Source organism: Colobus angolensis, unplaced genomic scaffold (genome assembly GCF_000951035.1).
Source record: "Colobus angolensis palliatus isolate OR3802 unplaced genomic scaffold, Cang.pa_1.0 Scaffold152, whole genome shotgun sequence".
Taxonomy (NCBI): Eukaryota; Metazoa; Chordata; class Mammalia; order Primates; family Cercopithecidae; genus Colobus; species Colobus angolensis.
Genome location: NW_012114622.1, coordinates 6,289,518 through 6,305,262, shown reverse-complemented (window position 1 = coordinate 6,305,262; position 15,745 = coordinate 6,289,518). Strand labels below are relative to the sequence as shown.

The window sequence follows — 15,745 nt, the reverse complement described above, 5'->3', positions numbered from 1 at the left end:
AAGCTGTGATTTAGGAGTGGATGGCAAAATATTCAGACATTTAAGAAAAACTTCTGGAGGAAAAAACAAAACTTTCAAGGATAATTGGTGTCTCTGATCAGTGTGATTAAATTGCTAATTTTGAACTGGGTGCAGTGGTGTGTGCCTCTAGTCTCAGCTACTTGGGAGGCTGAGGTGGGAGATCCCTCGAGCCCTAGAGTTGGAGTACAGCCTGGGCAACATAGCAAGACCTCATCTCAAATAAATAAATACAAAGTTCATTTACTTTAGTGACTGGCTTTTTTTCTCGTTTTATATCATTATTATTTATTTTCTGAATCTGAAAATAACGTTCACATTATTTCCATTTCAAACAATATAGATATATAAAGTGTTTCTTTAGTCTCAGTGACCAGTGTAGATCACTGTTAACAGTTTATCTCCCTTTATTTTAATTTTTAAAATTGTTTATCAGTTGCAAATGAAGATGTATGCCCTGGAAGAAGAAAAGGTATTTATAATTTTTTAAAAAATTTTCTATTAAAAGGTATCTATTTTTACAAAATAATTTAAAACATAGCTAAATGCCTTTTATTATCTGTTGTTTACCATAAGAGAAAAGAGCATTAGTAACAAACTAATGGAGGTGGTTAACTGCTTAAAATCTTAGAAAGGACTGAAGATATAATCATGTTACTTCACTTCCGTCATTTTACAGTTCAGAATACAGAGGCCTAACAAGACTAAATGACTTGCCAAAGGTCTCACTTTGAAGTGGCAAAATTGGGACTAGAACCCAGACCTCTTCAGGTCCCAAATTAATGTTCTTACCATTCTACTGCAGTGTTTCTATTAACCATGGTATGTTTTTAGTGCTTTTTCACTGGAATTACTGTCTTTAAAAAATATGGAAATGACTTGCAACTGGGTGCAGACCAACTGGCAAAGGGGATAAAGCTCCAACAAACCTAGAAATTTATCTGACATTAAATATTTTCTCTAGCTATTTAATAGTTAATACATGTTTTTATTATCTCAATGAACATACTGTTAGTAATAATCACTTATAGTTTATTTTTAGCCAAAGATCTTCTGTAAAAAATTCTCCCATATTTTTATATTCATTAGACAAATGCATCTGTATCTTATTAATTAGAATGTATTTATTCTAGTTGTATGAATTAAGTAATTATAAAGTGTCTGTAAGTTCTCAGGTAGGATGCTCTACTGATAAAATGATTTGTCATTATAATAAGATATTCTATTTCATGATCATTGTAACCATATAAAGGTCTTATTGTAATTTTATATTTTGAAATCATTAGAAGTGTAATTTGTCGCACAGATAGAAGGTTAAAGCCTGTGAAATATTTGGTTTAAAATAGAGATTTTCGTTCTTGAGCTCTTATATTTTACCCTTTTGTATTATCATTTACATTGGAAAATACTGAAATACAGTTTTTTACTTAAAGGGAAAATATCAGCTTGCTACAGAAATAAAGGAAAAAGAAATAGAAGGATTGAAGGAAACATTAAAAGCACTACAGGTAAAAATAAGTATGTACTGTTTAAAAAGTAGTTTTGTATTTTAGCATTTTATCAGTAAAATGCCTTTAGATATGTAAGCTACAAAGAAAAGCTGACAGAAATTTATATTTAATGTATTACATAATTTAATACTTTTTCTTGAGAGCCTTGTTTTAAAATTAGGAGTTTTGCTTTACCATATTTTACTTTAAAAAGAAATATTAAAATAATTTTTAGTATATCTTATTAATATAGTTAAGTAGATGCATTTTTAACATTTTATACATAAGGAAAATGAGTAAGGCATATATATTGTAACTGACTTACCCATGGTCCTTAAAAATTAAAATAGATAGAATTTTTACTATGTGCTAAGTACTGTGCTTATTTTCTACAAATACAAAAACTGAGAAAACACTACCTTTGTCCTTAAGTTGTTCATAGTCTCTTAGAGAATACAGAAGTATTTAACTAACGATGATTCATTCAATATATATTGAGGGTCTACTATGTACAAACACTTTTCTCAGCATTGAGGATACAGCAATGATAAACAAGACAAAAATCTCTGCCCTTGTGAAGCTTAGCCTAGTGGGGAAGACACAAAGTAAAATGAAGTAATTAGTGGAATAATGATTGTTGGGAAGACGATATTCATGCAATTTCAAACAGATAACATTAATTACAAAGAGCAAAATGTATTTGTACATTAGAAGGATCCTGAAGGTCACCACTTTAATCAAGTGATCGAGTCTAGCAATGTTAATGATACAGCTTTTCCGTGGATCCACTGTTATTATGCAATAAGGAGGACCAAACTTCACCTATGTAATTTTCTTGCCAAAAATATTATTTGAAATCTAATTATGATGAAACAATTGACACAATCACAATGTGTGGCACATTCTATAAGACATCTAGGCTGGACTCAAAAAACTTCATTGTTAAACAAGGAAACAATAGACACTGGGGCCTACTTGAGCATGGAGGATGGGAGGAAGGTGAGGATCAAAAAAGGACCTATTGGGTTCTCTGCTTATTACCTGGGTGGTAAAATCATCTGTACAACCAACCCCCGTGACATGCAATTTACCTATATAACAGACCTGCATATGTACCCTTGAACCTAAAAGTTCAAACCAAACCAAAACAAAAAATACTTCAGTGTCATGAAAAAAGAAAGGGGAGCTACTTTTGATTAAAATAATAGAGGCCAAGGCAGCAGATCACTTGAAGTCAGGAGTTGGAAACCAGCCTGGCCAACATGGTGAAACCCTGTCTCTACCAAAAATACAAAGATTAGCCAGGCATGGTAGTGGGCGCCTGTAGTGCCAGCTGCTCAGGAGGCTGAGACAGGAGAATCGCTTGCATCTGGGAGGCAGAGATTGCAGTGAGCGGAGATCACGTCACTACACTCCAGCCTGGGTGACAAAGCGAGACTCCATCTCAAAAAAAAGAATATGTAATATGTGAACTTTCACTGGATCCTGGATCAAGAATAAAACCAGCCATAAAAAATTGGAGAGGGCAATTGGGATATTTGAATATGACCATGTATTAGATTATATTATTGAATTATTTTCCTAAGTATAATAATATAGTAATGTCCTAGGTATAATATTATCCTAGGCATAATATTATGGTTATAAAAAGAAAGTTCTTATTCTTAGAAAATATATGATTAAGTATTTAGGGTGAAATCACCTATTAGCTCCAACTTACTTTCAGATAGTTCAGAAAAAAACGAAAAGTATGTGTATATATAAACACAAAGAAAAGTATGGGAAAATGTTAACATACATCCTAGGCTGGGTGTGGTGGCTCATGCTTGTAATCCCAGCATTTTGGGAGGCTGAGACTGGAGGACTGCGTAAGCCCATGAGTTCGAGACCAGCCTGGGTAACATAGGGAGATCCTGTCTCTATAAAAAATTGAAAAAAAAATTAGCTGGGTGTGGTAGTGAGCACCTGTAGTCTTAGCTACTCCAGAGGCTGAGGTGGAAGAATTGCTTGAGCCTACAACGTTGAAGCTGCTGTGAGCCATGATCAGGCCACTACACTCTGTTTCAAAAAAAAAAGAAAAAAAAAAAATCCTTGTGTTTTTTATCAACAAAAAAGTAGTGATCAGAAACTCTAGGGAAAACATAACTACATGAGAAAGATATAAAGCAAGTTAAAATTTGGGATGGTTCTGAGCAATTGATGGAATGTAAGAAGAGAAGAGGCCCAGCGTGGTGGCTCATGCCTGTAATCCCAGCATTTTGGGCAGACGAATTGCTTGAGCCCAGGAGTTTAAGACCAGCCTGGGCAACATGGTGAAACCGCGTCTGTACACAAAAATTAGCCAGATATCGTGGTGCATGGCTGTAGCTCCAGCTACATGGGAGGCTGAGGTAGGAGAATCGCTTGAACCCAGAAGGTTGAGGCTGCATTGACCTGTGATTGCGCCACTACACTCCAGCCTGGGTGACAGAGTGAGACCGTGTCTCCAAAAAAAATATATATATATGTAGGTCTTGAATGTAGTAAAAAAGAGAAGATACTTACGTCCCGATCATAGTAAAATAGTTCTTCAAGTAGCACACTAGAACTATATAGAAGGAAATGTATTAGTACCCCCGTTAGACTCATGCATTAAATGCTACCTATATTGATTGTAATAATGTAAACACTGTTGGTTTACATCTTTAGAATTAACCTGTAAATGAAGCATGGAAAACTTACTTATGGTTACCAAGTAAGACTTAAATATTATTAAGTTTGTTAATACAAAAATAATGATGTAGCAAGAAGTTGAGGTTGATATCCAACAATAATCTTTCAAGCTGATGAAACAAGAAATAAAGGTCCAAGTTTACTATTTGAAGTTTACATAGCTATAAAATTTAGTGATTCTAACCATACCCCAGTTTAAAATGATACTAGTAGCTAAATGATTTTTCTCATGATTTGGAAAAATTAAAAAAATTTTTTTTAGAATTGAGAAAACAGAAATGACCATTGTAGCTAATGTAAAAACCCCTCTCTGTTTTCTTTTCATTTTTTCAAGTTTCAATTTTATTACAAGTTTTTAAATCTGGGACTAGTTTTAAAAAGAAAAACAACATACAACAACTTGGACTCTTACTTCAGCCCAGGGTTTTTGTTTTTTTTTTACAACCAAACTAAAAATTACTACATGGCAACATCAATGCAACAAACAAGTAAAACTTTTAAACTCAAGCCACACACTTATAGTTAATAATCACGGTAAGGGACATTGCCAAAGAGCAACTGATGCCTCAGTGAAGTTTGAAAGAAACTCTACCTACTGTAAAGGCAGAGAAGAAAGAGGCAATCAATTCTGCTTCAAAGAAATCCGCATAGAAATGGAAAATGCTAATGCCTTTACCACAAGTGAAACTGCAAAGCCTCAACACATGCAACCCACTCCAGAGAGCACCAAATGTTAAATTGGAGCCAAGGTAGAATTGAACGTTTGATTTCCAGCTGTGTAATTTGCTGAGCGTAACACTTCAGGTGTGGAAACCAGCTGTAGGCAAACTTTCATTTTTTTTTGAGATGGAGTCTCACTGTGTTGCCCAGGCTGGAGTACAGTGGCACACTCGGCTCATTGCAATTTCTACCTCTTGGGTTCAAGCAATTCTCCTGCCTCAGCCTCCCATGTAGCTGAGATTACAGGTGCCTGCTACCATGCCCAGCTAATTTTTGTATTTTTAGGAGCGATGGGGTTTTGCCACATTGGCCACGCTGGTCTTGTACTCCTAACCTCAAGTGATCCACCCACCTTGGCTTCCCAAAGTGCTGGGATTACAGGCGTGAGCCACCACACCCGGAGAGCAAGCTCTTTTAAAAACATGAACTTTATGAACCATAAATTCCAAAACAGAACACTTCTGCATTACTGTTTGAGTTTCAGAAGGGCACCACAAGGCATCAGGGTCTTTGAAAGTCACTCACGGCAACAGTTGCATCTTCCCAGCCTTGGTAGCCCCCTTTCACAGTTCTCTAACCTCTGGACACATTGCAGTATACCACTTTGTGGAATGACTTCTGACATTAAATCCAGTCATGGCCTAAGTGACATGAGGCACCTAATTTTTTTTACAGTCTCTTGAACTGGTCATACTTACATCTTTTGCCTAATTTTTTTTTCTTGGTATATCTTGAAAAATATTACATTTTTCCTACTAAAAAGTCAGTAAGAGAATATGTTCATTTTGCTTAAGTACTTTGTTCTTTTAACATTCCTTCTTGGCCGGGCGCGGTGGCTCAAGCCTGTAATCCCAGCACTTTGGAAGGCCGAGACGGGCGGATCACGAGGTCAGGAGATTGAGACCATCCTGGCTAACATGGTGAAACCCCGTGTCTACTAAAAATACAAAAAACTAGCTGGGCGAGGTGGCGGGCGCCTGTAGTCCCAGCTACTCGGGAGGCTGAGGCAGGAGAATGGCGTAAACCCAGGAGGCGGAGCTTGCAGTGAGCAGAGATGGCGCCACTGCACTCCAGCCTGGGCGACAGAGCCAGACTCTGTCTCGAAAAAAAAAAAAAAAAATTCCTTCTTAAATTGTTTTGTTGTCATTCATACATATTTAATTATCTGGATAATATAGAGAGTTTTTTTTATTTGTTTATTTTTTTAAATTATAAATTCTAGGGTACATGTGCACAATGTGTAGGTTTGTTACATAGGCATATGTGTGCCATGTTGGTTTGCTGTACCCATTAACTCATCATTTAAATTGGGTATTTCTCCTAATGCTATCCCTCCTCCAGCTCCCCACCACATGACACACCCGGGTGTATGATGTTCCCCTCCCCTGTGTCCAAGTGTTCTCATTGTTCAGTTCCTACCTGTAAATGAGAACATGCGCTGTTTGGTTTTCTGTCCTTGAGATAGTTTGCTCAGAATGGTGGTTTCCAGCTTCATCTATGTCCCTGCAAAGGACATGAACTCATCCTTTTTTATGGCTGCATAGTATTCCATAGTGTATATGTGCCACATTTTCTTAATCCAGTCTATTGTTGATGGTCATTTGGGTTGGTTCCAAGTCTTTGCTATGTGAATAGTGCCACAATAAACATACGTGTGCATGTGTCTTTATAGTAGTATGATTTATAATCCTTTGGGGATATACCCAGTAATGGGATGACTGGGTCAAATGGTATTTCTAGTTCTAGATCCTTGAAGAATCGCCACACTGTCTTCCACAATGGTTGAACTAATTTACACTCCCACCAACAGTGTAAAAGCATTCCTATTTCTCCACAACCTCTCTAGCATCTGTTGTTTCCTAACTTTTTAATGATCACCATTCTAACTGGTGTGAGTTGGTATCTCATTGTGGTTTTGATTTGCATTTCTCTGATGGCTAGTGATGATGAGCATTTTTTCATGTATCTGTTGGCTGCATAAATGTCTTCTTTTGAGAAGTGTCTGTTCATATCCTTTGCCCACTTTTTGATGGGGCTGTTTGTTTTTTTCTTGAAAATTTGTTTAAGTTCTTTGTAGATTCTGGATATTAGCCCTTTGTCAGATGGGTAGATTGCAAAACTTTTCTCCCATTCTATAGGTTACCTGTTCATTCTGATGGTAGTTTCTTTTGCTGTGCAGAAGCTCTTTAGTTTAATTAGATCCCATTTGTCAATTTTGACTTTTGTTGCCATTGCTTTTTGGTGTTTTAGTCATGAATTCCTTGCCCATGCCTATGTCCTGAATGGTATTGCCTAGGTTTTCTTCTAGGGTTTTTATGGTTTTAAGTCTAACATTTAAGTGTTTGATCCATCTTGAATTAATTTTTGTATAAGGTGTAAGGAAGGGATCCAGTTTCAGCTTTCTACGTATGGCTAGCCGGTTTTCCCAGCACTATTTATTAAATAGGAAATCCTTTCCCCATTTCTTGTTTTTGTCAGGTTTGTCAAAGATCAGATGGTTGTAGATGTGTGGTATTATTTCTGAAGCCTCTGTTCTGTTCCATTAGTCTATATATCTGTTTCAGTACGAGTACCATGCTGTTTTGGTTACTGTAGCCTTGTAGTATAGTTCGAAGTCAGGTAGCATGATACCTCCAGCTTTGTTCTTTTTACTTTGGATTATCTTGGCAATGAAGGTTCTGTTTTGGTTCCATATGAACTTTAAAGTAGTTTTTTCCAATTCTGTGAAGAAAGTCATTGGTAGCTTGATGGGGATGGCATTGAATCTATAAATTACCTTGGGCAGTATGACCATTTTCATGAGATTGATTCTTCCTATCCATGAGCTTGGAATGTTCTTCCATTTGTTTGTGTCCTCTTTTATTTCCTTGAGCAGTGGTTTGTAGTTCTCCTTGAAGAGTTCCTTCTCATCCCTTGTACGTTGGATTCTTAGGTATTTTATTCTCTTTGTAGCAATTGTGAATGGGAGTTCACTCATGATTTGGCTCTCTATCTGTTATTGGTGTACAGGAATTCTTGTGATTTTTGCACATTGATTTTGTATCCTGAGACTTTGCTGAAGTTGCTTATCAACTTAAGGAGATTTTGGGCTGAGACGATGGGTTTTTCTAAATATGTAATCATGTCATCTGCAAACAGGGACAATTTGACTTCCTCTTTTCCTAATTGAACACCCTTTATTTCTTTCTATTGCCTGATTGCCCTGGCCAGAACTTCCAACACTATGTTGAATAGGAGTGGTGAGAGAGGGCATCCCTGTCTTGTGCCAGTTTTCAAAGGGAATGCTTCCAGTTTTTGCCCATTCAGTTTGATATTGGCTGTGGGTTTGTCATAAATAACTCTTATTATTTTGAGATGCATTCCATCAATACCTAGTTTATTGAGAGTTTTTAGCATGAAGAGCTGTTGAATTTTGTCAAAGGCCTTTTCTGCATCTATTGAGATAATCATGTGGTTTTTGTCTTTGGTTCTGTTTATATGATAGATTACGTTTATTGATTTGCATATGTTGAACCAGCCTTGCATCCCAGGGATGAAGGCCACTTGATCGTGGTGGATAAGCTTTTTGATGTGCTGCTGGATTCGGTTTGCCAGTGTCTTTTGAGGATTTTTGCATCGATGTTCATCAGGGATATTGGTCTAAAATTGTCTTTTTTTGTTGTGTCTCTGCCAGGCTTTGGTATCAGGATGATGCTTGCCTCATAAAATGAGTTAGGGATGATTCCCTATAGAGAGTATTTTCAACGCAAAAGAAATTCCTTCATATGGCTGACTTTCTATGCAAGAGGCATATGGATTTGCCTTATTCAACCCCGAACATAGTACAGGTAGATGTATAGGGTACCTCACGGTCTGCTGAACATGAAACATGAATAGAGTAGAGCAATGAAGATACTTGTGATTTCCCCCAACCCCCTAAATTGAAACTTAAGTAAAATTTCTTTTCAATTTAAGGATCTGATATAAATCCACTAGGCAAGGAAGCCTCTTAACCAACGTGTAGCATCTTCCCTCCCTCCTTTACTTTGGTAGTTACTACTTCTCTTTCTGCCTTTTTCCTTCATAAGATCATACTCTGGTATGTGCTAGGTACAGGAATAAGAAACCAGATAGTGCCCTCTCTTAATGGTGCTCATAGTCAAGAGACTCTACTTACTGAATTCTAACACAGAAAACAAAAATCATATTCCAAAAAGACTAATTATTTTTGCTTTAGTGGATTCTTTCAATGTGTTCCATTTCTATTTAAATGTAGTACCTTCTTAGTTCGTTTCAAAGGGATGGGCTTAGGGCAGGGCAACCTTCCTACATCTAAATTACCTGACAAATAAAACTTTGTGTGTGAAAACAGTATGCTTAGAGGGCTTAATAAAGATACTTTGCTGATTGTTCTGTAGATTTTAAGTAAACTGTTTCTGTCTATTAATGACTTATTACATAGTCCTGTGGTAAGATGCTTTCTTTCTCAGCTTCAGTTTTCCTTTAGGTAAAATGAAGAAATTGAACTCCATCAGCATTTCCCAAACAAGACCATTTTGTGAAACAGTGTCTGCATTCTTTACCCTGGATAATAGGAGTGAGGAAGTGGAGGAGAGGGCTCCATTCACGCTCCCAGAAGAGGCATGAATAAAGAGAGGATAGGTAGATGTCGTAAAACCCAGATTGGGAGTAATGGGATAGATGATCTCTAAGATATTCAGCTCCAAAGCTCTATTTTATTATTTTACTTCATTAAATATAAACTTACTTAATTTTATATATTATATTAATTCCTCTTATAGAACCGAAGGGATATTTAATATATAACATGTTATTTCTAGTTTTGAAGCTTAATTTTATTAGGCCATACCTAATCACATGGACAAAAGGAAATTAGATTTCTGGAGCTTTGAGTTTATACATTTATGCATGAGGAATTCTTAGATATTTGGGTAATTTTATAGTCTGGAGAAAGATAGAAGGAAATGTAATAAAAAAGCAAAGCTCTCAAAGTCGGGAAGGTAAAAAATACATCCTTCTCAACAAATGGTACAGGAACAGCTGGACATCCATAGGAAAAAAATGAATCTAGATACAGATTTACACAAAATTTAATTCAAAATGGAACACAGACCAAAATGTAAAACACAAATCTAAAAAACTCCTAGAAGATAACATAGGGGATAATCTAGATGACCGTGAGTTTGCTGATGACTTTTTTGATACAACACCAAAAGCATGATTTCTGAAAGAATTGATAAGCTGGACTTCATTAAAATTAAAAACTTTACCTACTCTGGCTTGTCAAGAGAATGAAAAGACAAGCCACAGAGTAGGAAAAAAAACATTTGCAAAAGACACCTCTGACAAAGGACAGCTATCCAAAATAACAAAGACCTCTTAAAACTGAACAATAAGAAAACAATCTGATTTCAAAATGGGCCAAAGATCTTAACAGACACCTCACCAAAGAAGATATACATACAGATGGCATATAAGTTTATGAAAAGATGCACCACATCATATGTCATCAGGGAAATACAAATTAAAACAACAAAGATACACTACTCACCAACTATATGACATTCTGGAAAAGGAAAAATGATGGAGGCAGTAAAAAAAAGTGGTTGTGGCCAGGCGCAGTGGCTCACACCTGTAATCCCAGCACTTTGGGAGGCCGAGGCAGACAGATCACCTGAGGTCAGAAGTTTGAGACTAGCCTGGCCATCATGATGAAAACCCGTCTGTACTGAAAATACAAAAATTTGATGGGGTATGGTGGTGGGCACCTGTAGTCCCAACTACTTGGGAGGCTGAGGCAGGAGAATCGCTTGAAGCTGGAAGGTGGAGGTTACAGTGAGCCGAGATCGCACCATTGCACTCCAGCCTGGGGGACAAGAGCGAGACTCCATCTTGAAAGAAAAAAAAAAAAAAGTGGTTTCCAGGGGTTGAAGGAGGGAGAGATGAAAAGGCAGAGTACAGAAGATTTTTATGGCAATAAAAATACTCTGTATGATACTGTAATGGTGGACACATGTCATATAGTTGTCCAAACTCATAGGATGTACAATACCAAGAATGAATTCTAATGTCAGCTGTGAACTTGGGGTGATGATGTCACTGTAGGTTCATTAATTGTAAGAAATGTACCCGTATTAGTCCATCCTCACATTGCTATAACGAGCTACCTGAGACTGTGTAATTTATGAACAAAAGAGGTTTAATTGATTTACAGTTCTGCAGGCTGTATAGGAAGCATGACTGGGAGGCCTTAGGAAAGTTAAAATCATGGTGGGAGGGGAAGTAAGCATGTCTTACCCTGGCAGAGCAGGAGAGAAAGACAGCTAAGGGGGAAAGTGCTACACACTTTTAAACAATCAGATCTCATGAGAATTCCATCATCAGATAACACTAGAGGGATGGTGCTAACCATTAGAAACTGCCCTCATTATCCAGCCACCTCCCACCAGGCCCCTCCTCCAACAATGTGGGGATTACAATTTGACATAAGATTTGGGTGGGGACACAGAGCCAAACCATATCAGTACCCCTCTGGTGGGGGATTTTAATAATGGCGGGTTATGTATGTGTGGGGCAGGGAGTATATGGTATATCTCTTTACCTTCCTCTGGATTTTGCTGTGAACCTCAATCTTCTCTAAAAAATTCTTTTAAAAATCACTCTCAGTCCTACAGCTTTCTAAGTTGAATTACAATAATTATTTTTATTACTAAAATATTTGTCTATTTTCTTTGTTTTACAATTTAAGAGTTCTTTTGTGACATGAAAATTAATATATTTATTTCTGAGAACAGTTTAAATCTTTATCACTTCAAGTATTACCTTCCCCAATGAGTCTTTATATTTTCTCCTTTCAACCTCCTAAGAAGATATATTTTGAATCTTCTCATTCATCCTCCGTGTCTCTATACCTGATACACTTTCTATTTCTTTATGCCTGTGAGCTTGCTGTATCTCATGTAATTTTTTTTCTTTCTTTATTTTTGAGATGGAATCTCGCTGTGTTATCCAGGCTGGAGTGCAGTGGCACGATCTCGGCTCACTGCAAGCTCCGCCTCCCAGGTTCACGCCATTCTCCAGCCTCAGCCTCCCAAGCAGCTGAGACCACAGGTGCCCACCACCACGCCCACCTAATTTTTTGTATTTTTAGTACAGACAGGGTTTCACCATGCTAGCCAGGATGGTCTCAATCTCCTGACCTCGTGATCCGCCTGCCTGGGCCTCCCAAAGTGCTGGGATTACAGGCGTGAGTAATTTTCTGAGATATATCTTTTAGTTCACTAATTCTTCAACTATGTTTTATCTGCCATATAACTTATGTTTTAAGTTTTTTATTTTATAATGACCTTTTTCTTTTATAGATGTTCTATTTGGTGCTTTTAAAAATCTGCCTTTTTCTAGTGTCTTATATTTTTTTCATATTTCTTATTTATCTTTTATGTCTCTAATCATTAAAAATATTTTTAATAATATCTTTGAGATTCTTCTGTTATTTTTAAATATTGGTGGGTATAAGTCTTCCTGTTTGCAGTGGCTGCCTGCTAATGCTCCTTCATTGTAAATCTTCCTTTTTAATGTGGTTCATAAATTTTAAATTGTGAGCCCTTCTTTAGTGGAGGTTGTATTTTTCTGATGAACTTGTAGAATTCTTCCTACAGAGCTCTTTTGAATTTGCTTCTGTTCTGAGCCTCAAGGGTTTCACAGAACAGTTTCTGGTTGTTACCTTAGTTTATCATCTAGGAAGTACATACTATGCAGGGAGCATCTATTATTAGGACTTTATACCCTTTTGTACTACAAGTTTAGGTTTTTCTATTTCTCACGGAATAATTTTTGGTTTTGGACCAGTGATCTAGGCAAAGACATTTTTTGTGCTGGTAGGCTGAGTTCTTCTAATCTTCCTTTCTTGAAGTTAGCTGTTTTTCTAGAGTCCTTTCTCTATACCAGTGTTCTAGATCCCCTGGCTTTGTGCCCACATGGATATTAAAACCCTGACTTTGCCATGACAGCCTATATCTGTTTGTAGGGGTTTCTGGATTACTAGAGCATCACCTTGCATACTTACAACTCTGACTATGGATTTCCTGTCTTATTTTTGATGTCTGACAATTTCCTTATCTTTCTTTTGAACTTCAGCTGTATGTTAACTTTTTTTTATTGATGCTATATATTTTTCAAACATTTCACATTAGTTCATTCCACAATGTTTTTAAGAATCACTTAAGTTTTTTCTTTTGAAAGTATCATCAACTTTTAGAGACATTGGAAGTACAATAGAAAGAACTTATTTTCCTGAATGATTTTAGAATAATTTGCCAAACTGATGCTCTATCATCTCATTAATATAGTATATCGTTCTTACAATCAGGGACATTCTCCTGTAAAACCATAACACAGCCATCAAAATCGGGAAGTTAACACTGGTATATAACTGTAATGTTCAGGACTCATTCAGTTTCACCAATTGTCGCATTAAAGTATTTTCATAACAAAAGGGTCTAGTTTAGAATCCTGTGTTTGTATTTAGTTGTCATAGCTCTTTAATCTCTTTCAGTCTGGAAGACTTTCCTAGTCTTTGGTTGATTTTTATAACTTTGACAGTCTTGAAGATAACAGGCCATTATTTTGTAGAATGTTCCTTAGTTTCTGTTTGTACAATGTTTCCTCATGGTTAGATTCAGTTTATTTATCTCTGGAAGGAATATCACAGAAGTAATGCCATATTCTTCTTATTGAATCCTATCAGATAGCTAATGGTTTCAACTTGTTTTATTATTGGTGATGTTCACTCTGATAAATTGACTAAGGAAGTATCTGACAAATTTCTCCACTGTAAGGTTACTCTTTTCTCCTTTGTAATCAGTGTATTTTGCGGAGAGACACTTTGAAACTATGTAAATATGTCATTTCTCACCAAACTTTTAATAGATTTATTTATATCAATATAGGCTCATAGTTTCTTGTTTTGTACAATGGATTAAAATATTTGACTATCATTTATTTTTATCAAATTATTCTTGGTTTGGCCAGTTGGAGTCCATTCATGCTGGCTGCTGGGTATTTTTGACATGTCTTCATCATTCGTTTAGGATTTTTCTGCTTTCAGATAAAAATAAAATGTACCAGGATCACCTCGTACTTTATCTGATCTTGCCCTGTAATAAACCATTTCTCCATGTTGCCCTGGTTCCTTTTAGTAGAAAAAAAGGTATATAGAAACCAAAGTCTGAGTGCTATTACAATTATTACTGTTGGAATGTCATTGTTCTCAGACCCCCTCAGTGGACAGAGCTAGGAAATATATGTATATATTTACGTACATACATATACACATATACTTACAGTTACATATATTTTTATATCAATCTATGTATGTATATTGAAAACCATTAATTTGCACTACTGCAAATTACAATCCCAAACTACAAGGATTATTTTAGTTCATTTCTTCTCTTTAGTACTTCTCTTTCAATGAGAAATCTGACTTTCATTATCACTAAGACGTTGACTTTATAAAACACCCTGTTACGTAACCAGTCCACCATTCTGCTGCCCCCTCTTTCCTTATGTGGATGTCCTCCTTTTCCTGCTTGGATTCTGACACTTTCAGCGGGGTTGCCCTTTTGCAGGGTCACCCTCCTCACCTTACTTAGTTTCTGACTCCCCACAGTAGACTGCCCTCCCTTACATGGGGAAATCCTCTTTTCTCCATTCAGGCCTGTTATTCTGTTCCGGAATGCTCTAGACACAACCCCCTCACCACTTCCTCACATACCCCTACCTTATACTACCTAACCTAATGGACTTCAGGGCTGAACTGTTTAAGAAGAGGGGCCGGGCGCGGTGGCTCAAGCCTGTAATCCCAGCACTTTGGGAGGCCGAAACGGGCGGATCACGAGGTCAGGAGATCGAGACCATCCTGGCTAACATGGTGAAACCCCGTCTCTACTAAAAAAATACAAAAAACTAGCCGAGCGCGGTGGAGGGTGCCTGTAGTCCCAGCTACCCGGAGGCTGAGGCAGGAGAATGGTGTAAACCCGGGAGGCGGAGCTTGCAGTGAGCTGAGATCTGGCCACTGCACTCCAGCCTGGGCGACAGAGCGAGACTCCGTCTCAAAAAAAAAAAAAAAAAAGAATAAGAAGAGGAAGGGGTTAAATGTTTTAAACATAGTATTTGGGGGACTTTATTCCCAACTAAAATAAATTCAATAAATGGAAAATTAATAGGAAAATAAGATTTTTCTCTAAAGCAGTGTGCTTCTCAGTCAGCTTTTCTTATAATTTTCCGTAAAGTGAAGGATAACTATAATAGGAAAACATTTGTATTTTATTCTTGAAGTTGCCTTCTATAGTTAATGCATTAGCATTAGTATAGTTTTGTTCTGATATTAGAGGTATGCCTATATGTGATATTAACCAATTTTTAAATAATTAAAAATATTAAATATAGCATCTATAAAAATACTGCATGTCAATCCAATTATATTATTTTCAAATTCATCTATGTGTCAGAAATGCAGCTATGTCGGAGTTTATTAGTTGGGCAGTGCTCTAGAGCTATTGATAAAATATAGCTGTGGACTATAATTGAGAAAGAATAAATGCAGAGGTGTGTGTGAAGAACAGTGGCCTGAAATTATTTGGTAAATTTGCTCTAGATATAGTTTTATCTTTGGCTAATGGTGGCAGATAATAAATTCCGGATTAGAGTAATATATTGTCTTCTGAATTTTGTCTTTTCATTTTTTCCTCTTTTTTTTTTTTTTTTTTTTGAGACGGAGTCTTGCTCTGTCGCCGGGGCTGGAG

The 15,745-nt window shown here is 36.7% G+C and overlaps 1 protein-coding gene across 1 annotated transcript in view; it reads left to right on the top strand.

The window, feature by feature from the left end:
* The window catches only part of CCDC73 (coiled-coil domain containing 73), a 191,840-nt gene that overhangs the window by 93,051 nt on the left and 83,044 nt on the right, over positions 1-15,745 (top strand). Inside the window, exons 5-6 of the mRNA XM_011936357.1 lie at positions 455-490; positions 1,452-1,526. Of these exons, the coding sequence (XP_011791747.1) occupies positions 455-490; positions 1,452-1,526 (111 nt within the window). The remainder of the gene's footprint in view (positions 1-454; positions 491-1,451; positions 1,527-15,745) is intronic.